The 25,825-nt window shown below is 49.0% G+C and overlaps 1 protein-coding gene across 1 annotated transcript; it reads right to left on the bottom strand.

The window, feature by feature from the left end:
* Positions 1 to 1,482: 1,482 nt before the first annotated feature.
* On the bottom strand, positions 1,483 to 25,162 carry fbxo28 (F-box protein 28). The gene is made up of 5 exons (XM_038299403.1): positions 24,927 to 25,162; positions 14,375 to 14,484; positions 9,558 to 9,696; positions 4,815 to 5,010; positions 1,483 to 4,084 (listed from the first exon to the last, which is right to left on the bottom strand). Exons 1-5 carry the CDS (start codon positions 25,113 to 25,115, stop codon positions 3,615 to 3,617), a joined length of 1,104 nt encoding a protein of 367 aa, XP_038155331.1. The 5' UTR covers positions 25,116 to 25,162; the 3' UTR covers positions 1,483 to 3,614.
* Positions 25,163 to 25,825: the final 663 nt, after the last annotated feature.

Here is a 25,825-nt window from a genome sequence, read left to right as displayed (position 1 = left end):
AAATGTGCCTCATGTTTTAGATTTGATCAGATGGGCTTCAGGCTGAGAGCCAGCTGGTTGTTTCAGCATGATGACAGATGATCTCAGATCACCAGTTTCTGGTCCATCACAGTGCATATGCACGTATACTAAGGAAGCCTGTGGTGCTCATCTCCTGACGTCAGGTGGAAGGAAGAGTCTGGTCACTGCAGCATCCTGTGGGTTCAGTCATCAGGATCACTTTACAGTAACACTACAGAACCGTTGACCCCAGTGTTGGTTTAACTAGAACTAATTATTTTCCAGCTCAATATTCAGCACTGTGTGTGTATGGAGTGAATGTTGTTCCATTATTGTTGCTGGCAAGCTCTATGTTTTGTAAATTGAATTGGAAAAAATCTGTAAATGAAGTTTTGAAAAGAGAGAAGAGAGAGTAACTTTTCCGTTTTCTCAGATTTCTATCACCAATGCAAGCAGTCACTATCTGTATTTAACCTTTGACCTATTATATTATCAGGCTCCTCTCCTGTGGAACCAACTACCAGTTTTAGTCCGTGAGGCAGACACCCTGTCTACTTTTAAGGGTGGGCTTAAAACTTCCTTTTTGATAAAGCTTAGAGTTAGAGTGGCCCAGGTTATCCTGATCTTTCTATATAGTTATGCTGCTATAGGCTTAGACTGCTGGAGGACATAGGGGCCCCTATTTCGTCATTCTATCTCTATTCTCCCACTCTGCAGATTCTGTTAGTTCAATCTCTAACGTTCTGCTCTCTCTGCTTTTTCTCATAGTAGCTTCATCTGGTCTGTTCCTGTTTGGCTGTGACTCCATCCTGCAGAGAAATATCAGCTGTGCTGCTGCCATCAACACCTTTGTTTATGGATGTTGGAGATCGGCCTGTTTTTCAGTGTAGTCCTGTTTCTCTGACTGTGACTAACTGGATGTGCTCTCTTCATCCTCTGATATGGGAGCTGGCTCGGAGCTCGTCTGCCTGGCTGTGCGTTTCCTGGACAGGGCCGCCTATGGAGCTGGTTGACAGTTGCCTTTCGTATCTCTGCTTCTGTCTCCTTGAACCCCAATATGCTTCAGCAGATGGCCGCTCACACTGAGCCTGGTTTTGGAGGATCTTCCTGGTAAAAATGAGTTTTTCCTCTCCACTGTCGCTAGAAGTACGCTTAGTGTGAGGGATTGCCTAAGAGTCAATGCAATCAACTGTTTTTCGTTAGAAAACTTTGAACCAATCTGACTGGATGATCTGGTTGAATTGTCTCTAAAGCTACCATGATGTGAATTGGCGCTATAGAAATGAACTGACTTGAATTGCATTCAATTAATGCTTAAATAAAAAGCATTAAAGGGGAATTTAAACACAATAAGCTGAATTAACATTAGCAATAGTCATAGGGTGGCCCTGCCGTGGCCAGTGCCCCCCCCTAAATACCAGGTTATGACTCCTTTATAAAGATTACATCTGACTAAAAAATCACACTCAAAACAGACAAACCTGAGCTTCACAGCTGCTGATATTTAATAGGTTTGGTTTAAACATGGAAACAGTAATATGTGCAACAAAACTTCATAGTTGGACTCAAACTTGCCAACTTTAAAGAATATTCTTTGTTTTCCAAACATGAAATAATCAACAATCTACATCTTAAAGTACATGGAGATTACAGTACAATTGCTCTCATTAAGCCACTAGATTACAGCCCAGTGTTACTATAATACACACAAGTGCATTTCCAGAGAGTCATGCCATGAGTGGTTCTGCTCATCCCAACCACACAAATGAATGTTAAGAAGCCAAACAAGCGAGATAAGAGTCCTGGAGGAGCTGAGAGCTTCTCTGCAGACCAATCAGAGCTTCCTGTCACTGAGCCGAGGCCAGGAGGTGCTGCTCAGTTTTAAAAACGGTGAGTTAATAACCTGACCGGCAGCAGGCGGCACCGGCTCTCCTTTAACTAGGCCGTATTTTACTGAAGAGGAACCACAGGTTTTAGGGAAAGAAAGAGAAATTCTTTTTAATGACACTTTGATGCCGAGGCTCAAAATAGAGAAACCTTCCCCACACCTTTCAGATTTACAGCCATCCACTCAGAGCTATGGAGAGAAATTTGTTGCAGAATTATCAACAAAAATACATGTAATAAATCAAACCTAGGAAAACTTTTCATTCTAAAATAGCTTTTGTGATTTATTTATGTGTATTCAAAAGTTTACTTTGTTATTTTATTGTTTTGTTTTTCAGATTTTATTCTATTTTTCAGATTCTTGGAGAGGATCGAAGTCCATCATCTTTCCCATCCAAAAAAAAAACAATCAATAAATAAATCAGTCAAAATAAAATGTGGAAAAAATATAAGAAAACCAGAAATGAATGTAACCTAAAAAAAATCTTTTTTGTTGTTGCAATTATTAGAAACAATTTCTCTCCATATACCTCCAGGCGCAGTATGTTGCAGGCTTGAATCCGGTGGGGGTGGGGGGGGCTATCTGAAAGGTGGTACAGCTCGCCACCATAACCTCCACAGTTCCACAACATCCACAGAAACATGGAAAAATGTCTAACATGACCTGAAATGTAGAAAATCTGGTGTGGACGGTGAGAAGCACCATCTATTCCCACTGCTGCAGCTGCAAAAAAAAAATCTGCCATGTTTGTCTCAGTCCTTCCAGAGAGTAGCTGCTTGTTTAATAGCATCTTAACAAGCCGACAATAGCGGCCTGCAGCCAGCTGATGGTCTGTGTGCAGCAACACGCGGGGGTGGGGCAGCTCTGTTCTCTCTCTTTATGCCAGATTGATCTGGGTTGAACTAACATAACAATGTTTTTAATGCTGGTAACTATAGAAACTATAGAGAGAAATGTTCCAATATTATTGAATGCAAAGAACATTTGAATTAAAAGCCAGAAAATGAAAACAAATTAATTTAACGGAAGTTTGAGAAACTTCTAAAATGAAGAAACGTTTTTTTGAGATTTTTTTTATGCAAAAGCGTGGAGCTTGAAATCTGGATAGAGATTTCAAAATAATGTAAAAAAAAAAGGGAAAAAAAAGAAAATGAAAAAAAAAAATATCGACTGAACTTAGAAATTAGAAATCATTTCTTCACTTTGAAGTTTACTTTTTCCTGTTTAAAACGTTTTCTTTACCTTCAACAATCCTGGAGAAAATGCGTCTCCAAAGCAACCGAGCCATGAACTATACAGAGGTTAAAGGTCAAAGGGCAGAAGGAGCTTCTTGGCGTCCAGCTCAGTCTCCAGGCTCAACAACAAAAATAAAGACTTCATCTTAAAATCAAAGACCGTCTGGATGTCTGCATTCAACAGGGATGAACCTCCCAGACGGAGACCTTGACCTCCATGAATGTTCTCTGATGTCAGCCTTCAACTGTCCACGCTGAGCAGCAGCCAGTTCCAACGGTCCTCTGAGGGACGTCCTGACGTCAACCCTGCAGTCCAAAGTCCAGGCCCGCGGCCTCGGGGCTGCAGCTGTGTAGGTCAGGAAGTATCAGAAGAGGTCAAAAGTCCAAACGCCACAGGAGGTGTCTGTGACACGAGGTGAAGGGCGGGAGGAGGAGGCGGATGGATACGGAGTGTGGAAAACTGACGACTACATCTACATGGTGAGGAAGAGTCATTTCCTGCTGCGCAGCCGCTTGGACTGTCGGGGGAGGTCGGAGCTCTTTCTGCTGCGCTTCAGCGAGGAGCCGCCCTCCGCCTGCGGGGCCGCGCCGCCCGCCGGCGTGCCAGCAGCGGGGGAGGAGGAGGAGGACGGGGCGGAGGCAGAGGTAGTGGAGGAGCTGGGCTCGCCCATGGCGGCGGCGCTGCTGTCCATGAGTTCCCTCAGCTTGTGCTCCAGCTCGGCGAGGCGGGCGTTCTGCTCGCCGATCACCTGGCTCTGCTCCAGCAGCTTCTGCTCCTGGTCCTGAAGCTGCTTCTGCTGCTCCAGCTGCTTCACCCGGATTTCCGTCATCTCCCGCCGCAGCACCGTCATCGACGCGCCGTTCACCTTCACCTGCTGCTGCACCTTGGTCATCTCTGAGCGGGAGGGGGTGTTCTTAGCCAGCAGCGACATGGTGGTCAACGACGTGGAGGGTCCAGCCACTGGGGAGACAGGACGGACGATCAGAACCATTTCATGCCCACTAAAAGCCCTGGATCCTTGGTCCACAGTACTGAGGGGCAGGCGGACGTCAAAATATTTACACCCCCTCAAACTTTGTTCATCACTAACCAGAACATTTCAGAAATTGAAGCGGATCAGAGCAGCAGAACCTGGAGAAACGTCTCCTCCAGCTTCAACCACCTCCAGGCAGAACATTTCTGCTCAATCAGGGGCTCTGAACATGAACTTAGGTTTGGACTTTGACTAGGCCATCCTAAGCCAAGAGTCTGCTGTGATCTCTGGCTGGTTTCCTTCCTTCAAACCGAGCTGCTTCCCTCCAACTGCTGCAGGCAGAAGATGTTGGACCAGCAGAAAGCTGTGAGACTGAAGGACAGACCGGCAGAGGGGAACAGGCCCCTCCCCCAGCCTGCGTTTTACTGGACGGTCCAGTTTTTCTGCCTGGCTCCTCATCAGACGGACTCACCGCTGTAATGCTTTATTTTAGGGAGACAGCCAATAACGTGAGTTCATGTCGGTTTTCTTGTAACTGTTCTGACCCAATCACTGGCTTTGAAATGATGCAACTACTTCTAGATGGTTACATTTATAATGCAGCTACACAAAAAATATGAATATTTTTATAGGAACTGCTTTGTCAATGTCTGGAGAGTGATGCCTGAAGCCAGACGGCTTCCATGTCAAACATCTTTTTTTGGGTTTTAAACCGACCTGGTGCAGATCCAATGAGACGTCCAGACAGATCAGTCCCTGGAAGCTTCTTCTTTAGGATAGGAACGATCTTCTCATCAAAGTACTCCATGGCCATGGAGGAGATGTCCCTCAGCTCCTGCAGGACCTCATGGGCTCGCTGGGGGGCTCTGGTGGAGTTCACGTAGCGCAGCACGCGGTAAATCTCATCGATCACCTAAAGGGAATACAGAGCAGACGGTAACCTGAAGCCTCTCTGATCGCTGCAAGTCCGATCAGGACGTTCCTGCTGACACAGCTCTGCCTGCAGGGGTTCTGCAGAAGTTCTGAATGACGGGCAGCAGCTTCTTCCAGATTCTACAGGAAGCGTTTTCACGCCACTAAATGGACTCTCTGCCTAAAAGAAAGGAACCGAACCATCAGAAAAGGGCCGTCTTTTCTCCCTCTGGGTCCCCTCACAGGTCCCGCGCTAATTTAGCCTGATTAGCTGTTAGCACCTAGGACACATGATGGGTCGGGTCAACAGGGTTTGATTTTTAATAGCAAGACGGACCAACTAAAAAAACGCTTTTATTTCTCAGTTAATTTCGTTTATTTCCAAGAATCCGGTTTATAACATGTTTGGAGAAAATAGTTTTCTAAGGAAAAGCAGCTAATTGTGATCCAGACCTCAGCTTGCAGCAGATGTGGGGACATGCACGCAGTAACAGTGGAGAGGAAAGCTCCTGTTTAACAGGAAGCAACCTCCAGAACCACTGTGCCGAGGCCAGCCAGGGTTCAAATCTGGAGAGAAAAACGTGTTTCAATATTATGCAACTTTTTAAAAGTGGAACTTTAAAACACATTTCAATCCAAAAATAACGCCTTTGTGTCTTTGCAAAATTTTACTACGTATTTTTTTAAATGTTTGATTTTCTTTCAAAAACGTTTTTTGTGAGACTGAACTGAACAAACTTCATTCTGTGTGTGGACCAATAGAAATGCTCTGCTTTAACGATAGCAACAGCGTTCCCGTTGGTTCACTTACAGAAGTATAGAGGGAGGAAAGCTGGAAAAAAAGAAAATTCATAAACATCAGCCTCAGTGATAACGTGTCGAACGTTATTTCAGTTCTACAGGTTATTAATCTGGTCCTTGTTTGATCATGTGCAGTGAGCGAGGTTCAGGTAAATCTCACCAATGCCAACTGAATTTCAAAGGTTTGATTTTCTCCTGACCTAACGATTCGTAATGGAGATGTGGTCATCAGAGGCTGATCGCTCCTCGTTACCTCCTGTACACTACACGATGCACGATGAACCCCAGCCCGGATCCAAAGAAATCCTTACACAAGAAGCGGCCAAAAAAGATAAAAACTCGTAGAGTTTAGCGAAGCTTAGAGAACCTGTGAAAAACCTGTGAATCAGAGGAGCTCTGAAAGAAAATCCATTGAGTCAGGGAAAGCTAAGCCCATGTCTATGAGAGAAACGGGTCCAAACACTTTGCAATACTTGCATGTAAAGTCCACTATTTTTAAAATTCATCCTTATTATTATTATTTTCCAACACCTTGGCAAAACATGTTTTCTTCCAGATTTTTGCAGATTTAACTGGAGCAGAACCAAAGCAATGTTTCATGCTATCTTTGCAGATTGTTTTTGGCGCTCCTTCCCTGGATGCCCTGAGCCTTGACAGCTGCGCTCCATGCGCTGGCTGAGTTCTGCCTTAATGAGGGAGCATAGGCCTCAGGTTTACAGCATCACAGAGGAGGCTTTCATTGGAAACTAGCAGCATCACCATGGCTACCAACCATAAACTCACAACAAGCAGTTTTCCTCCAGAAGTTCTGGTGAAATCTCATCACTGATCCACTGCCGAGACAGAAAGTCCCTGATTTCAGGTGGTGGGAGGCATAAAGGTTTAACATTTTCAAAGCAGCACATTGAATAAAAAACAACTTCTTAAAGATTTCATTTCATTCCTGACATTTTTCACATTTCCAGCTGCAGACAGCAAACATCCGCCCTTTAATATCAGATGTCCCACAGTCGCATGATCACAGGGGCGGAGGACGGAAACAGACCAGTCTGGTTACATTCCAGTAAACTCTGCTTCGTAGCAGACTTTCAATGGTGTTCTTCTACTCTACAGATAACCATCCAGACGGTCGTCTGTAGAGATAACCATCCAGACGGAAGTCTGTAGAGATAACCATCCAGACGGTAGTCTGTAGAGATAACCATCAAGACGGAAGTCTGTAGAGATAACCATCCAGACGGTAGTCTGTAGAGATAACCATCAAGACGGTCGTCTGTAGAGATAACCAACTAGACGGTCGTCTGTAGAGATAACCAACTAGACGGTCATCTGCAGAGATAACCATCAAGACGGTCGTCTGTAGAGATAACCATCCAGACGGTAGTCTGTAGAGATAACCAACTAGACCGTCATCTGCAGAGATCACCATCAAGACGGTCGTCTGTAGAGATAACCATCAAGACGGTCGTCTGTAGAGATAACCATCAAGACGGTCGTCTGTAGAGATAACCATCAAGACGGTCGTCTGTAGAGATAACCATCAAGACGGTCGTCTGTAGAGATAACCATCAAGACGGTAGTCTGTAGAGATAACCATCCAGACGGTCATCTGTAGAGATAACCATCCAGACGGTCATCTGTAGAGATAACCATCCAGACGGTCATCTGTAGAGATAACCATCCAGACGGTCAACTGTAGAGATAACCATCCAGACGGTCATCCGTAGACATAACCATCCAGACGGTCATCCGTAGAGATAACCATCCAGACGGTCATCCGTAGAGATAACCATCCAGACGGTCGTCTGTAGAGATAACCATCCAGACGGTAGTCTGTAGAGATAACCATCCAGACGGTAGTCTGTAGAGATAACCATCCAGACGGTAGTCTGTAGAGATAACCATCCAGACGGTAGTCTGTAGAGATAAACACCCAGACGGTCAACTGTAGAGATAACCATCCAGACGGTCGTCTGTAGAGATAACCATCCAGACGGTCGTCTGTAGAGATAACCATCTAGACGGTCAACTGTAGAGATAACCATCCAGACGGTAGTCTGTAGAGATAACCATCTAGACGGTCAACTGTAGAGATAACCATCTAGACGGTCAACTGTAGAGATAACCATCCAGACGGTAGTCTGTAGAGATAACCATCCGGACGGTCGTCTGTAGAGATAACCATCCGGACGGTCAACTGTAGAGATAACCATCCAGACGGTAGTCTGTAGAGATAACCATCCAGACGGTAGTCTGTAGAGATAACCATCCAGACGGTAGTCCGTAGAGATAACCATCCAGACGGTAGTCCGTAGAGATAACCATCCAGACGGTCAACTGTAGAGATAACCATCCAGACGGTAGTCTGTAGAGATAACCATCCAGACAGTAGTCTGTAGAGATAACCATCCAGACAGTAGTCCGTAGAGATAACCATCCAGACGGTAGTCTGTAGAGATAACCATCCAGACGGTAGTCTGTAGAGATAACCATCCAGACGGTAGTCTGTAGAGATAACCATCCAGACGGTAGTCTGTAGAGATAACCATCCAGACAGTAGTCTGTAGAGATAACCATCCAGACGGTAGTCCGTAGAGATAACCATCCAGACGGTAGTCTGTAGAGATAACCATCCAGACGGTAGTCCGTAGAGATAACCATCCAGACGGTCATCCGTAGAGATAACCATCCAGGCGGTCATCTGTAGAGATAACCATCCAGACGGTCGTCTGTAGAGATAACCATCCAGACGGTCAACTGTAGAGATAACCATCCAGACGGTCGTCTGTAGAGATAACCAACCTAACAGATTAGCTGCTGTAATCTGGGCGCTGCTCCATTGGTTCATTAGGCTGTAACTTTTAATAAAAGTTTTTATTCGAAATAAGGCAATTCAAAGTTTTCGTTTTTTTCCCAATTTTGTTTTCATTGAATTGTTAAATTGAAGTAGAAGCAAAGAAATTCACTCTCTGCACTTAACCCCTTCCCATTTAAGGAGCAGTGAGCTGCACACCCGGGTGCAGCTGGAGATAGGCGCCCGCTCAAACATCAACGCCACACTAACATTCAACTTTTTATGGAGAATCTACTGCTGATCTCCTCCGGCCCGGGGTCTTTCTGCATGGAGTTTGCATGGTCTCCCTGTGCATGTGTGGGTTCTCTCCGGGTACTCCGGCTTCCTCCCACAGTCCAAAAACATGACTGTTAGGTTAATTGCCATCTCTAAATACTCCTTAGGTGTGTATGTGAATTGGTTGTTTGTCCTGTTTGTCTCTGTGTTGCCCTGCGATGGACTGGCGACCTGTCCAGGGTGGATCCCGCCTCTCGCCATTTGACAGCTGGAGGAGCGTCCCTCACGAGCCGATGGAGGGATGGATGAACTGTTACTATCTTACAGGCTTCATGTCTACATTTCCCCCAAAAAGTGATTAGAAATGTATCCATGGAAAAATGTTCCCCATTTAACACCTTTCAAAACGTAATGGTTTTAAGTAATTTATGAGTATACAGAAGTGCACTGTATTTTCCTTTTTTTTAGATTAGATTTTTTTTTCTCGTTTTCTTTTTCCAAAAATGTTTTTTTTTTCAGATGTCATTTTCCAAATACATTTTGTTCAGATTAACTTTTTTTTTTAATCTTCCAAATTCCATTCTAAGTTATCCAGAAGCTAGAAACAGGTCGGGTGGAGCCAAATGGATATCCTTGGTAACGGAGGAAAACCTTGGGCGAGTGTGTGATCAGCTGACCTTTCCAGGTATGAAGCAGCACAGGTTGGAGTCCACATACTTCATGAAGGTCATGTTAAGCAGAGAGAGGCGCGTCTCCACAGCAGCCAGGATGTCAGCATGACGGGCCAGCGAGTGGTTTCTCCTCTCCGACTCCCGCCTGAACACATGAGGAAAACAGAACGCCATAAACGGGACACATCTGGCTGTTTTTGATAGACTACCCTCGAGAGTCAAAGGTCAGGAAAAGTCTGCATCAGTGTGTAGGCCCAGAGATGCAACCCAGTCAAATAAACCTGATTTTTTTTTCTTCTTCTGAGTGATAAATGCATAAAAGGCCCATGGCGGTGCGCATGGAGTTCACCCAAAAGGCCTCTGGGGGACACAGAGCACGAGTGACCAGAGTCTCTGGTCTGATGACCCAACAATTTGAATATGAATGGCATCTCTGAAGGGTCTGCAAAACGGAAACAACTAGAAACCGGAAAAACCCAGAACTTTCTAAAAACACATGACCCAGGAGTCCTTATCAGCTGTGCCGTTTTACATTAGAAGAACGGAGACAAGCCCGTCTCTCTGTGGAGCTGATAGTGCGCCAGTTGTTCTGTAAAAAGTCTGAAACACTGATGGGTGAGCTAAGCTGGCGGCATCAGTAGGAGGAAACATATCCATCAGTTAAAACCTACATAGAGCTGAATTTTTAAATGAAAGTCAAACATGTGAATACATTTAAGAAATCACAAATTTACAAGCAAAAACCAAAAAAAAATCCTCATAATAACTCAAATTGTGGGAGTTTGATTCAGAAATGAACCCAGATAAAAGCCGTTCCACCCCTCGACAGCTTTGTTTTCATATTCTCACTCTTTTTCTAATCTGCATTAGCGCCACCAGCTGGTGAGGAGGGTCACAGCTTCATCAGGGCTGTAGTTTCATACAAGCTTTCAATTTAAAGTTGTTGAAACTTTGTCGTTTGGATTAATAACTTCTAAACTTTTATTTTCACAGATGAAACTTTTGCAGCTGACAAATTAAAATTTATTGACGTACATTCACAAATTCACACATCTTTTTATTGACAGTTATCCTTCCCCATATATCAGAGTAGGAAGGCAGGGAGGCTGGAAATGCTGCCAAAGGGCGATTTCTAAAGTGACCTACCTCTAAAAGATCGGCAACCACCTCCAAACCTCATCATCATAACCGCATATCTAGTGTAGAATTTAGAATAACCAGATGAACTTCATCTGAAACATGAGGAAATGTGGGCGGGGTGCAGCTCTGGGAAAACTTTCCATATGCTCTGCATTCTGACTACTGAACTTCTGCAAACTTTTGGTTTTGTTTCACTTAAAAGCTTTTCTAATTATACCTCCTTAAACCACACCCTGCTAAGGAAAGAGGAAGATCAGATAAAGAGAAAACAGGCTGTTGACCTCATGAACTGTTTCCATGGGCGGTTCTAGACAGGAGCCAACGGGGCCAATGCCCTGTAGATCATGTCTTGGCCCCTGTACTAAAGACATAATACTAAAAGAAATCCAAAGGATGATGTATGCTGGAACAGAGAAGTTTTCTAATGGCTCCTTTGGATCGATTTCATTTTTTTTTCTTTAAAAAACAAAAATTAGAATTATTTAAAGACAGGTGATAACTTCAGCGGTATTTAGACAGGATCCCAGTTTTCTTCCACTAAATGTTTTTTTTTCAAAACAAATTTAAAAAACACTCTAATTTTTACAGCTGAATATATCAGTTTTTCTTGAGTACTAATTCTGATTTTATAGAAAACTGTAATTTACTTTAGCTAAAAATATGTATAATTCCTAAATGATAAATGTATATTGACCTAATATACCAAATATTGAGTTGCTTTTTTGCTATGCTAAGGATTTTTATTTTTATTTGAACAATAATCCAAATAAACATTTTCAAGCAAAAAATAAATATTTTCAGTAGGAACATTTTTATAAAACCTAATTGAATTGAAATTTCAATTCATGCATCTCCTTTAATGTATTTGAATCCCTTGCCCGTTTTTTTTTTTTTTGCTTCATGCTTTTCTGAGCCCCCATGAAAATACACTGCCCCCCTGGAACATTTAGTCTAGAACTGCCACTGACTGTTTCTTAAACACTGAAGGTATTGAAAGCTTTTCCAGGGTGATGAGCTGCGTCTCACATAGGCTTGTCCCGATCCGATCCATGTATTGGATCGGACGCCGATATTGGCAAATAAATGCGTATCGGCAAAGCATGTAAAAATGCTGATCCAGACTGCCGATCCAGTTTTTAAAAAAACCGGTCCGTATTTTCCAGTTTCACCGATTGAAACAATCCACTATTTTGCGCCAGTGTTCCCAGAATCCGGTCCGTATTTTCCAGAACACCTTCAAAACACACAGGTCTTTTTGGGTCTGTCTCCCGGCCTAACCATTAAAACAGGTGAATTGGAAGATAGCGGGGAAAATGTCAGCCGTGTGGGATTATTTTATCCTGCACGATGTGTAGATGGAGACTAGGTGTGGAGGACGTTGGGGAGTATAAGGCATTTTTGTGTAACTATTATTTGCACAGATTTTTTTAAAGCAGTGTCTTTTTTCAAGAGTAGAGTCCTGATTCTAAGTTAATAGACTATTTTTCACTCTTGTCTGTTTTGCATTTTTATTAAAACTTACAGTAGTATAGCACCTTTAACTGTTTACGGTTTTACTGTTCACTGTGCAATATTAGATTGCTATTCATAATTTTGTCCAGTTTGTGTTTATCTGTTAATAAACAGGTAAGTTTGTTGTTACCAAGCATTGTGTTTTATTCAATCTCACCTAATTCAGCTGGCTAGATGTTATCAAGAGTACTAAAACCCTTTTCAACATGAGTCTTACAACTAAGGCTAAATACTAAAAACTTAAACTTAAATACATGCTCGGATAGGCTGGCATCGGCCAGTATCGGTATCGGATCGGAAGTCCAAAAACAATATCGGTATCGGATCGGAAGTGTCTCTAGTCTCACATCATGATGGGCTGTTTAAACCCGAACATAACAGAGTTAAATATGAGCCTCTTATGCAACCGAACCAATTATAGCAGCAGGAGGGTCTTTTCTCAGTAATGGAGGGATGTTGTTATAAGAATAGAAGGTGGGACAGTTTTTACCAGATGTCTGCGTTTGATGGCAGGTTAACATGGCCGGGGTACCTTTGGGTCAACCATAATAATTACTTTAAACAAAAACCTAGGGCTGAAACAGTTATTCAGATTAATCATGACTAATCAATTATTGCTGACAGAGACCCACTTAGAGCAGCAATCATAAACATTTTGCAAGATAAGATATAAACAAAATTGTTGATCAATCTGCCCTATGCAGCCCCTCCAGAGAAAAAGCTTTAGTTTGAACTGGTTAGATTTAGTCAAAAGTCTTCTTTAAGGAACTTTTAGCTGTCTGATTATTGATCGATCAGTCAATGAGTGAAATAATTAGTTGCAGCTCCACAAAAATCTTCTAACTAGGAACAGAAAACCATAAACTCTGATGTTTAATATAAGGTCCAGCTGCTCCATTGCTCGTAAGCTCCTTCCTCCCGGGTACCTAGTAGGGCAATTCAATTCAATATATAATATATTTAGCAAAATGCAATTTTCAAATTGCAGAGGCACTCATTTATAGTCACATTCCATTTAACAGGAGTAAAATGAATTAGGTACATTTCTCCCTGCAGCATTTAGTAATCTAGTAATCTGTTTAGTAATCTACTTAAAATAGCTTTGCAGAACACAGAAGACACTGATGCGGAAAGTAGGAACATTTTCACATAAAGTTTACAGTAAAGTCCTGCAACAAGAAAAAACTGAAAGCCTCAATTGAAACATCTACATATTTGTTCTTAGTGTCAAGGGGAAGAAAATCACAATAAAATCACAATATAGATTTTTGGAAAAATGGTTCAGCCATAGTACCTAGAGGCATTGAAGGCAACGTTGGTACCAGACCCGTAAGGATGGGTCAGAACCTGATGGGATTATTTTCCCAAAACATTTTCTTGGGTTTTACAACTGAGTGCGCTATAGCAGCGGATGAACCCACTACTACCGCTTTGCACTGCCCGAAAAACCTGTTTAAACCAGACAACAACGGGCTTTTAGTGGCAGTGGGAACAGCTCACTGATGCATGTAAGTCAGGCGGGGCAAAGCACAGGGCAGCGGCTGCCCTCACCGGGTCGGGTTCGGTCGCTCCATCCTCCGCTGGCTCCTCCCCACCGTCCGTCGGAGTTCCCGGACCAGACCCGGAGCTCACGGCTCAGTTCTGCTCCACTGTAGTCGACCAAAATCCCGGACGAATTTGAAAATCTCCCCGGACATTTTTTAGGTATTGGATGTTTCAGTGAGTGAGTGCTTATTGCTATGAGGCGTCTTTGCTCAGCAGCTTCGCTCGTTGTAAACCAACCAATCAGCGCACAGCTCATCTAAATATTCATGATCATACCATAAAATGAAGAAAACCTGTAATGTCATTCTAGGGTTTTTGACTAGGCTTGCATTAGGGCTCATAGAACAGCAAATATACCATTTTCAGCCCAACCAATGTTACACATTAAGAGACCTTAAGGACCAAATACCCTATAGAATCATCCTATGACCCCTTTAAAATAAGATAATTAGATAAAATGCACTTGAAATAAGGCAATGTAATTGTCTTTTATTTTAAATGTAAGCTGTCTTGTTCCTTTGGCAAAATGTCTTTTTTACCTCCTCAATCCAAGAACAAATGCACTTATTTTAAGAAAAAAAGAAAAAAGACTTCTCTAGATTTGGATTTTTTCCAGTGGGACTAACCTGGGCAGCTGAGCTTTGACCTGTCTCTGGCACAGGCTGTGGTACCTCTCCACCTTCAGGAAGCCCTGGTTTAGAACACGCTGGCAGATCATGTCCATGCGTTTGCAAACCTGAAGGAGACAGATCAAACAGTCGAGTTTAACATCTACGGGATGTACAGGTGCTGGTCATAAAATTAGAATATCATGAAAAAGTAGATTGATTTCAGTAATTCCATTTAAAAAGTGAAACTTGTATATTATATTCATAGATTACATACAAACTCATATATTTCAGATGTTTATTTTGTTTAATTTTGATGATTACAAATGACAACAAATGAAAATCTCAAATTCATCATATCAGAAAATTAGAATATTACTGAAGACCAATAAAAACAAAGGATTTATAGAAATGTTGGCCAACTGAAAAGTATGAACATGAAAAGTATGAGCATGTACAGCACTCAGTATTTAGTTGGGCCTCCTTTGACCTGTATTACTGCAGCAATGCGGCGTGGCATGGAGTCGATCAGTCTGTGGCACTGCTCAGGTGTTATGATAGCCCAGGTTGCTCTAATAGTGGCTTTTAGCTCTTCTGAATTGTTGGGTCTGGTGTATTGCATCTTCTTCTTCACAATACCCCATAGATTTTCTATGGGGTTAAGGTCAGGAGAGTTTGCTGGCCAATTAAGAACAGGGATACCATGGTCCTTCAACCAGGTACTGGTAGCTTTGGCACTGTGTGCAGGTGCCAAGTCCTGTTGGAAAATGAAATCTGCATCTCCAAAAAGTTGGTCAGCTGCAGGAAGCATGAAGTGCTCTAAAACTTCCTGGTATGTGGCTGCGTTGACCCTGGACCTCAGAAAACACAATGGACCAACACCAGCAGATGACATGGCACCCCAAACCATCACTGACTGTGGAAACTTTACACTGGACTTCAAGCAACGTGGATGAAGTGCCTCTCTTCTTTTCCTCCAGACTCTGGGACCTTGATTTCCAAAGGAAATGCAAAATTTACTTTCATCAGAGAACATGACTTTGGACCACTCACCAGCAGTCCAGTCCTGTTTCTCTTTAGCCCAGGCAAGATGCTTCTGACGCTGTCTGTGGTTCAAGAGTGGCTTGACACAAGGAATGCGACAGCAGAAACCCATGTCTTTCATACGTCTGTGTGTGGTGGTTCTTGAAGCACTCACTCCAGCTGCAGTCCACTCTTTGTGAATCTCCCCCACATTTTTGAATGGGTTTTGTTTCACAATCCTCTCCAGGGTGCGGTTATCTCTCTTGCTTGTACACTTTTTTCGACCACATCTTTTCCTTCCCTTCGCCTCTCTATTAATGTGCTTGGACACTGAGCTCTGTGAACAGCCAGCCTCTTTAGCGATGACCTTTTGTGTCTTGCCCTCCTTGTGCAAGGTGTCGATGGTCGTCTTTTGGACAACTGTCAAGTCAGCAGTCTTCCCCATGATTGTGTAGCCTATAGAACTAGACTGAAAGACCATTTAAAGGCTTTTGCAGGTGGTTTGAGTTAATTAGCTGATTAGAGTGTGGCACCAGGGGCCATCAATTTTGAACCTTTTCACAATATTCTAATTTTCTGATATGATGAATTTGAGATTTTCATTTGTTGTCATTTGTAATCATCAAAATTAAACAAAATAAACATCTGAAATATATGAGTTTGTATGTAATGTATGAATATAATATACAAGTTTCACTTTTTAAATGGAATTACTGAAATCAATCTACTTTTTCATGATATTCTAATTTTATGACCAGCACCTGTACATCTGATCGTTTTCCCGTAGGGAGTGTCTGTTCACGTCTGCAGCAGCAGATCACTGGAAAACTCACAGAGAAACTTTCCTTTCATATTCAGAACCAGGCACACAGACATTAAAACACATCTGCTTTTCCTCACTCATGATCTGATCCAAAAGGACCTCTGTGCAACATCTGGATGTGCAGGTTCATCAGGATGTCCAGCTGATGGAGCAGGTTAAGCAGGGCTGATTGTAGTGCTCGACTTTATAGTTTGCTCTATACCTCCTCCCCTCTCAAAGAGACCTTCACTAAATATGGTATAGCCTACCATTTCTATGCAGATGATTTTCTAATTTTTTTGCCAACTGCTAAAAACAACCACTGCCATCTGACACCCCTACTGACTGTCTGGGTGACGTCAAGGCTTCATTATTAAGAGTTTCTGAAACCAAATGAGAGGAAGACTGAGGTGATGGTGTCTAGCAGAGCCATCTCTGACTCGGGACCTTTGAAGGATTTTGTACCTTCCAAAGTAACCAGCCTTGGTGTCGCCATTCAGCGATTATAACCTGGACAAACTAATAAATCACGTTTTAAAATCATCAACGTCTTTTATCTTTTAACCTCTTTGAACAGGTTTTAGACTTGTTTATCTCTAGCCATCTGGACTACTGCAAAGCCCCTTTTCTAGGCATCAGCAAATGATCTCTCTCCCGTCTGCAGTTAGTCTAAAACGCAGCGACTCGTCTTCTAATGGGGACCAGAAAACATCAGACACATTAAACCAGTTCTCTACACTGGCGCCATGTTGGTTTTAGAATTGATTTTAAATAAGCTCTGCCCTGGTGGTTACAGACTGCCTGAGTAAGCTCTGCCCCGGTGGCTACATATTGCCTGAGTAAGCTCTGCCCTGGTGGCTGCAGACTGCCTGAGTAAGCTCTGCTCTGGTGGCTGCAGACTGCCTAAGGAAGCTCTGCTCTGGTGGCTACATATTGCCTGAGTAAGCTCTGCCCCGGTGGCTGCAGACTGCCTAAGGAAGCTCTGCCCCGGTGGCTGCAGACTGCCCGAGTAAGCTCTGGTCTGGTGGCTACAGACTGCCCCAGCACGCTCTGCCCCGGTGGCTACAGACTGCCCCAGTACGCTCTGCCCCGGTGACTACAGACTGCCCCAGTAAGCTCTGCCCCGGTGGCTACAGACTGCCCCAGTACGCTCTGCCCCGGTGGCTACAGACTGCCCCAGTACGCTCTGCCCCGGTGGCTACAGACTGCCCCAGTACGCTCTGCCCCGGTGGCTACAGACTGCCCCAGTACGCTCTGCCCCGGTGGCTACAGACTACCCCAGTAAGCTCTGCCCCACTGGCTACAGACTACCCCAGTAAGCTCTGCCCCACTGGCTACAGACTGCCCCAGTAAGCTCTGCCCCGGTGGCTATAGACTACCTGAGTAAGCTCTGCCCCCGTGGCTACAGACTGCCAGAGTAAGCTCTGCCCTGGTGGCTACAGACTGCCCCAGCACGCTCTGCCCCGGTGGCTACAGACTGCCCCAGTACGCTCTGCCCCGGTGGCTACAGACTGCCCCAGTAAGCTCTGCCCCGGTGGCTACAGACTGCCCCAGTACGCTCTGCCCCGGTGGCTACAGACTGCCCCAGTAAGCTCTGCCCCAGTGGCTACAGACTGCCCCAGTACGCTCTGCCCCGGTGGCTACAGACTACCCCAGTAAGCTCTGCCCCACTGGCTACAGACTACCCCAGTAAGCTCTGCCCCACTGGCTACAGACTGCCCCAGTAAGCTCTGCCCCGGTGGCTATAGACTACCTGAGTAAGCTCTGCCCCCGTGGCTACAGACTGCCAGAGTAAGCTCTGCCCTGGTGGCTACAGACTGCCCCAGTAAGCTCTGCCCTGGTGGCTACAGACTGCCCCAGTAAGCACTGCCCTGGTGGCTACAGACTGCCCCAGTAAGCTCTGCCCTGGTGGCTACAGACTGCCCCAGTAAGCTCTGCCCCCGTGGCTACAGACTGCCCCAGTAAGCTCTGCCCCGGTGGCTACAGACTGCCCCAGTACGCTCTGCCCCGGTGGCTACAGACTGCCCCAGTACGCTCTGCCCCGGTGGCTACAGACTACCTAAGTAAGCTCTGCCCCACTGGCTACAGACTACCTAAGTAAGCTCTGCCCCACTGGCTACAGACTACCTAAGTAAGCTCTGCCCCACTGGCTACAGACTACCCCAGTAAACTCTGCCCCACTGGTTACAGACTGCCCCAGTAAGCTCTGCCCTGGTGGCTACAGACTGCCCCAGTAAGCTCTGCCCTGGTGGCTACAGACTGCCCCAGTAAGCTCTGCCCTGGTGGCTACAGACTGCCCCAGTAAGCTCTGCCCTGGTGGCTACAGACTACCTGAGTAAGCTCTGCCCTGGTGGCTATAGACTACCTGAGTAAGCTCTGCCCCCGTGGCTACAGACTGCCAGAGTAAGCTCTGCCCTGGTGGCTACAGACTGCCCCAGCACGCTCTGCCCCGGTGGCTACAGACTGCCCCAGTACGCTCTGCCCCGGTGGCTACAGACTGCCCCAGTAAGCTCTGCCCCGGTGGCTACAGACTGCCCCAGTACGCTCTGCCCCGGTGGCTACAGACTGCCCCAGTAAGCTCTGCCCCAGTGGCTACAGACTGCCCCAGTACGCTCTGCCCCGGTGGCTACAGACTACCCCAGTAAGCTCTGCCCCACTGGCTACAGACTACCCCAGTAAGCTCTGCCCCACTGGCTACAGACTGCCCCAGTAAGCTCTGCCCCGGTGGCTATAGACTACCTGAGTAAGCTCTGCCCCCGTGGCTACAGACTGCCAGAGTAAGCTCTGCCCTGGTGGCTACAGACTGCCCCAGTAAGCTCTGCCCTGGTGGCTACAGACTGCCCCAGTAAGCACTGCCCTGGTGGCTACAGACTGCCCCAGTAAGCTCTGCCCTGGTGGCTACAGACTGCCCCAGTAAGCTCTGCCCCCGTGGCTACAGACTGCCCCAGTAAGCTCTGCCCCGGTGGCTACAGACTGCCCCAGTACGCTCTGCCCCGGTGGCTACAGACTGCCCCAGTACGCTCTGCCCCGGTGGCTACAGACTACCTAAGTAAGCTCTGCCCCACTGGCTACAGACTACCTAAGTAAGCTCTGCCCCACTGGCTACAGACTACCTAAGTAAGCTCTGCCCCACTGGCTACAGACTACCCCAGTAAACTCTGCCCCACTGGTTACAGACTGCCCCAGTAAGCTCTGCCCTGGTGGCTACAGACTGCCCCAGTAAGCTCTGCCCTGGTGGCTACAGACTGCCCCAGTAAGCTCTGCCCTGGTGGCTACAGACTGCCCCAGTAAGCTCTGCCCTGGTGGCTACAGACTACCTGAGTAAGCTCTGCCCTGGTGGCTACAGACTACCTGAGTAAGCTCTGCCCTGGTGGCTACAGACTGCCCCAGTAAGCTCTGCCCTGGTGGCTACAGACTGCCCCAGTAAGCTCTGCCCTGGTGGCTACAGACTGCCCCAGTACGCTCTGCCCTGGTGGCTACAGACTGCCCCAGTACGCTCTGCCCTGGTGGCTACAGACTGCCCCAGTACGCTCTGCCCTGGTGGCTACAGACTGCCCCAGTAAGCTCTGCCCCGGTGGCTACAGACTGCCCCAGTACGCTCTGCCCCGGTGGCTACAGACTGCCCCAGTACGCTCTGCCCTGATGGCTACAGACTGCCCCAGTAAGCACTGCCCTGGTGGCTACAGACTGCCCCAGTAAGCTCTGCCCCCGTGGCTACAGACTGCCCCAGTAAGCTCTGCCCTGGTGGCTACAGACTGCCCCAGTAAGCACTGCCCTGGTGGCTACAGACTGCCCCAGTAAGCTCTGCCCCCGTGGCTACAGACTGCCCCAGTAAGCTCTGCCCTGGTGGCTACAGACTGCCCCAGTACGCTCTGCCCTGGTGGCTACAGACTGCCCCAGTACGCTCTGCCCTGGTGGCTACAGACTGCCCCAGTACGCTCTGCCCTGGTGGCTACAGACTGCCCCAGTAAGCTCTGCCCCGGTGGCTACAGACTACCCCAGTAAGCTCTGCCCCGGTGGCTACAGACTGCCCCAGTACGCTCTGCCCCGGTGGCTACAGACTACCCCAGTAAGCTCTGCCCCACTGGCTACAGACTACCCCAGTAAGCTCTGCCCCACTGGCTACAGACTGCCCCAGTAAGCTCTGCCCCGGTGGCTATAGACTACCTGAGTAAGCTCTGCCCCCGTGGCTACAGACTGCCAGAGTAAGCTCTGCCCTGGTGGCTACAGACTGCCCCAGTAAGCTCTGCCCTGGTGGCTACAGACTGCCCCAGTAAGCACTGCCCTGGTGGCTACAGACTGCCCCAGTAAGCTCTGCCCTGGTGGCTACAGACTGCCCCAGTAAGCTCTGCCCCCGTGGCTACAGACTGCCCCAGTAAGCTCTGCCCCGGTGGCTACAGACTGCCCCAGTACGCTCTGCCCCGGTGGCTACAGACTGCCCCAGTACGCTCTGCCCCGGTGGCTACAGACTACCTAAGTAAGCTCTGCCCCACTGGCTACAGACTACCCCAGTAAACTCTGCCCCACTGGCTACAGACTGCCCCAGTAAGCTCTGCCCCGGTGGCTACAGACTGCCCCAGTAAGCTCTGCCCTGGTGGCTACAGACTGCCCCAGTAAGCTCTGCCCTGGTGGCTACAGACTACCTGAGTAAGCTCTGCCCTGGTGGCTACAGACTACCTGAGTAAGCTCTGCCCTGGTGGCTACAGACTGCCCCAGTACGCTCTGCCCTGGTGGCTACAGACTGCCCCAGTACGCTCTGCCCTGGTGGCTACAGACTGCCCCAGTACGCTCTGCCCTGGTGGCTACAGACTGCCCCAGTACGCTCTGCCCTGGTGGCTACAGACTGCCCCAGTACGCTCTGCCCTGGTGGCTACAGACTGCCCCAGTACGCTCTGCCCCGGTGGCTACAGACTGCCCCAGTACGCTCTGCCCTGGTGGCTACAGACTGCCCCAGTAAGCTCTGCCCCGGTGGCTACAGACTGCCCCAGTACGCTCTGCCCCGGTGGCTACAGACTGCCCCAGTACGCTCTGCCCTGATGGCTACAGACTGCCCCAGTAAGCACTGCCCTGGTGGCTACAGACTGCCCCAGTAAGCTCTGCCCTGGTGGCTACAGGCTGCCCCAGTAAGCTCTGCCCCCGTGGCTACAGACTGCCCCAGTAAGCTCTGCCCTGGTGGCTACAGACTGCCCCAGTACGCTCTGCCCTGGTGGCTACAGACTGCCCCAGTACGCTCTGCCCTGGTGGCTACAGACTGCCCCAGTAAGCTCTGCCCTGGTGGCTACAGACTGCCCCAGTAAGCTCTGCCCTGGTGGCTACAGACTACCTGAGTAAGCTCTGCCCTGGTGGCTACAGACTACCTGAGTAAGCTCTGCCCTGGTGGCTACAGACTGCCCCAGTAAGCTCTGCCCTGGTGGCTACAGACTGCCCCAGTAAGCTCTGCCCTGGTGGCTACAGACTGCCCCAGTACGCTCTGCCCTGGTGGCTACAGACTGCCCCAGTACGCTCTGCCCTGGTGGCTACAGACTGCCCCAGTACGCTCTGCCCTGGTGGCTACAGACTGCCCCAGTAAGCTCTGCCCCGGTGGCTACAGACTGCCCCAGTACGCTCTGCCCCGGTGGCTACAGACTGCCCCAGTACGCTCTGCCCTGATGGCTACAGACTGCCCCAGTAAGCACTGCCCTGGTGGCTACAGACTGCCCCAGTAAGCTCTGCCCCCGTGGCTACAGACTGCCCCAGTAAGCTCTGCCCTGGTGGCTACAGACTGCCCCAGTAAGCACTGCCCTGGTGGCTACAGACTGCCCCAGTAAGCTCTGCCCCCGTGGCTACAGACTGCCCCAGTAAGCTCTGCCCTGGTGGCTACAGACTGCCCCAGTACGCTCTGCCCTGGTGGCTACAGACTGCCCCAGTACGCTCTGCCCTGGTGGCTACAGACTGCCCCAGTACGCTCTGCCCTGGTGGCTACAGACTGCCCCAGTAAGCTCTGCCCCGGTGGCTACAGACTACCCCAGTAAGCTCTGCCCCGGTGGCTACAGACTGCCCCAGTACGCTCTGCCCCGGTGGCTACAGACTACCCCAGTAAGCTCTGCCCCACTGGCTACAGACTACCCCAGTAAGCTCTGCCCCACTGGCTACAGACTGCCCCAGTAAGCTCTGCCCCGGTGGCTATAGACTACCTGAGTAAGCTCTGCCCCCGTGGCTACAGACTGCCAGAGTAAGCTCTGCCCTGGTGGCTACAGACTGCCCCAGTAAGCTCTGCCCTGGTGGCTACAGACTGCCCCAGTAAGCACTGCCCTGGTGGCTACAGACTGCCCCAGTAAGCTCTGCCCTGGTGGCTACAGACTGCCCCAGTAAGCTCTGCCCCCGTGGCTACAGACTGCCCCAGTAAGCTCTGCCCCGGTGGCTACAGACTGCCCCAGTACGCTCTGCCCCGGTGGCTACAGACTGCCCCAGTACGCTCTGCCCCGGTGGCTACAGACTACCTAAGTAAGCTCTGCCCCACTGGCTACAGACTACCCCAGTAAACTCTGCCCCACTGGCTACAGACTGCCCCAGTAAGCTCTGCCCCGGTGGCTACAGACTGCCCCAGTAAGCTCTGCCCTGGTGGCTACAGACTGCCCCAGTAAGCTCTGCCCTGGTGGCTACAGACTACCTGAGTAAGCTCTGCCCTGGTGGCTACAGACTACCTGAGTAAGCTCTGCCCTGGTGGCTACAGACTGCCCCAGTACGCTCTGCCCTGGTGGCTACAGACTGCCCCAGTACGCTCTGCCCTGGTGGCTACAGACTGCCCCAGTACGCTCTGCCCTGGTGGCTACAGACTGCCCCAGTACGCTCTGCCCTGGTGGCTACAGACTGCCCCAGTACGCTCTGCCCTGGTGGCTACAGACTGCCCCAGTACGCTCTGCCCCGGTGGCTACAGACTGCCCCAGTACGCTCTGCCCTGGTGGCTACAGACTGCCCCAGTAAGCTCTGCCCCGGTGGCTACAGACTGCCCCAGTACGCTCTGCCCCGGTGGCTACAGACTGCCCCAGTACGCTCTGCCCTGATGGCTACAGACTGCCCCAGTAAGCACTGCCCTGGTGGCTACAGACTGCCCCAGTAAGCTCTGCCCTGGTGGCTACAGGCTGCCCCAGTAAGCTCTGCCCCCGTGGCTACAGACTGCCCCAGTAAGCTCTGCCCTGGTGGCTACAGACTGCCCCAGTACGCTCTGCCCTGGTGGCTACAGACTGCCCCAGTACGCTCTGCCCTGGTGGCTACAGACTGCCCCAGTACGCTCTGCCCTGGTGGCTACAGACTGCCCCAGTACGCTCTGCCCTGGTGGCTACAGACTGCCCCAGTAAGCTCTGCCCCGATGGCTACAGACTGCCCCAGTACGCTCTGCCCCGGTGGCTACAGACTGCCCCAGTACGCTCTGCCCTGGTGGCTACAGACTGCCCCAGTAAGCACTGCCCTGGTGGCTACAGACTGCCCCAGTAAGCTCTGCCCTGGTGGCTACAGACTGCCCCAGTAAGCTCTGCCCCCGTGGCTACAGACTGCCCCAGTAAGCTCTGCCCCGGTGGCTACAGACTGCCCCAGTAAGCTCTGCCCCGGTGGCTACAGACTGCCCCAGTACGCTCTGCCCCGGTGGCTACAGACTACCCCAGTAAGCTCTGCCCCGGTGGCTACAGACTGCCCCAGTAAGCTCTGCCCTGGTGGCTACAGACTACCTGAATAAGCTCTGCCCTGGTGGCTACAGACTACCTGAGTAAGCTCTGCCCTGGTGGCTACAGACTACCTGAGTAAGCTCTGCCCTGGTGGCTACAGACTGCCCCAGTACGCTCTGCCCTGGTGGCTACAGACTGCCCCAGTACGCTCTGCCCTGGTGGCTACAGACTGCCCCAGTACGCTCTGCCCTGGTGGCTACAGACTGCCCCAGTAAGCTCTGCCCCGGTGGCTACAGACTGCCCCAGTACGCTCTGCCCCGGTGGCTACAGACTGCCCCAGTACGCTCTGCCCTGGTGGCTACAGACTGCCCCAGTAAGCTCTGCCCCGGTGGCTACAGACTGCCCCAGTACGCTCTGCCCCGGTGGCTACAGACTGCCCCAGTACGCTCTGCCCCGGTGGCTACAGACTGCCCCAGTACGCTCTGCCCTGGTGGCTACAGACTGCCCCAGTAAGCTCTGCCCCGGTGGCTACAGACTGCCCCAGTAAGCTCTGCCCCGGTGGCTACAGACTGCCCCAGTACGCTCTGCCCTGGTGGCTACAGACTGCCCCAGTAAGCTCTGCCCCGGTGGCTACAGACTGCCCCAGTACGCTCTGCCCTGGTGGCTACAGACTGCCCCAGTGGCTACAGACTACCTGAGTAAGCTCTGCCCCGGTGGCTACAGACTACCTGAGTAAGCTCTGCCCCTGAGGCTACATACTGCAGACCTCCTTATCAGGAAGACAGTAGATCGTTTTGGCCACAGAGAAAGTATTTTAAGGAAAGCCTTCTCAGGTGCCAAACATCAGAGTTTGATTGAACTGTAACCATGGCAACGGTTCCCAGCGGGGTAGGCGCCCACCCTGTGATATATTTATAATAGTCCTGACATCAACAGAGGAGCTTCGCTTCCCGTTTGACGTCTGAAACAGGAAAGAGGTGGAAGTTCCACCATCCAGCCTGCTGGTTCTGACCCACTGGTCCTACAGGCCCCAGCAGATCAGAACCCGGCTGTCGGACCGGACCGGACCGGGTCAGGGCCGGTTCGGCCCTGCAGCTGTGCTTACCGAGCGCAGCATGCTGATCTCATCGTAGGACAGGAAGTTCAGGATGGTCTCGATGGCCACGATGGGCAGACCCAGCAGGGGGTTGTTCTGGTGCGGCTGCTCCTGTGGGGAGCTGGACTGTCTCAGCGACACCGCGTCCGGGTCCGCAGATCCAACACATCCATCAACTCTCTCCATGACGGCCGCCATCTTCTTCAGCTACGGAGGAGGCGGAAGTGACGTCTCAGATCTAGACGTTTGCTATTTCCGACATGCCCTGCAGTGGTTAATTAAATAAAATGACTAATTAGAGAGAAAATCACAAAGTGTCTTCATCGGACTCCACAGAGTGTCCGCTCTGACCTGAGGGCCAAACACGCAGAGGCCAAAAACTAAAAACAGGCCCCTGAGCAGCTGCTGCCGCGTAACATCTCACACCCAGGGCGTTCCAAAGTAGGGGGTGGGGTCCCCCGGGGGGTCGCGAGACACCAAGTGGACGGCCACATGGAGGGCCAAAATAAATCATGAAATACATAAATGTCCAATCAAATAAATAGATGTAACATTTATTCATTGACTTATTTATATAATGCATAGTTCAATGTTAAAGTTGAATCCGTTTGCCAAAAATATTACAGATCATCTAAATTGGTACGGAATAAAAGCTTCATTTTCATTGAGAGAAAAATACTATATAATAATTTCTTTTACAACATTTGAAATGTCCAGGCACCCTGCCAGGGGCGGAGCTAGATGGGGGTCCAGGGGTGGCCATGGCTAACATTACCCAATCATTGGCCACCCCTGTGGCCACCCCTACCCTCTAATGCTACGTTCACACCGGACGCAGCAAAAGCAGCAAAATCACGTCTGCTGCTTCATTTTTGCTGCTTGTACCAGTTAGTTCTGACACGCGGCTA

Source organism: Cyprinodon tularosa, unplaced genomic scaffold (genome assembly GCF_016077235.1).
Source record: "Cyprinodon tularosa strain WSP-4 unplaced genomic scaffold, ASM1607723v1 ctg428, whole genome shotgun sequence".
In the NCBI taxonomy this organism is placed as follows: Eukaryota; Metazoa; Chordata; class Actinopteri; order Cyprinodontiformes; family Cyprinodontidae; genus Cyprinodon; species Cyprinodon tularosa.
This window is presented reverse-complemented; position numbering and strand designations above follow the sequence as displayed.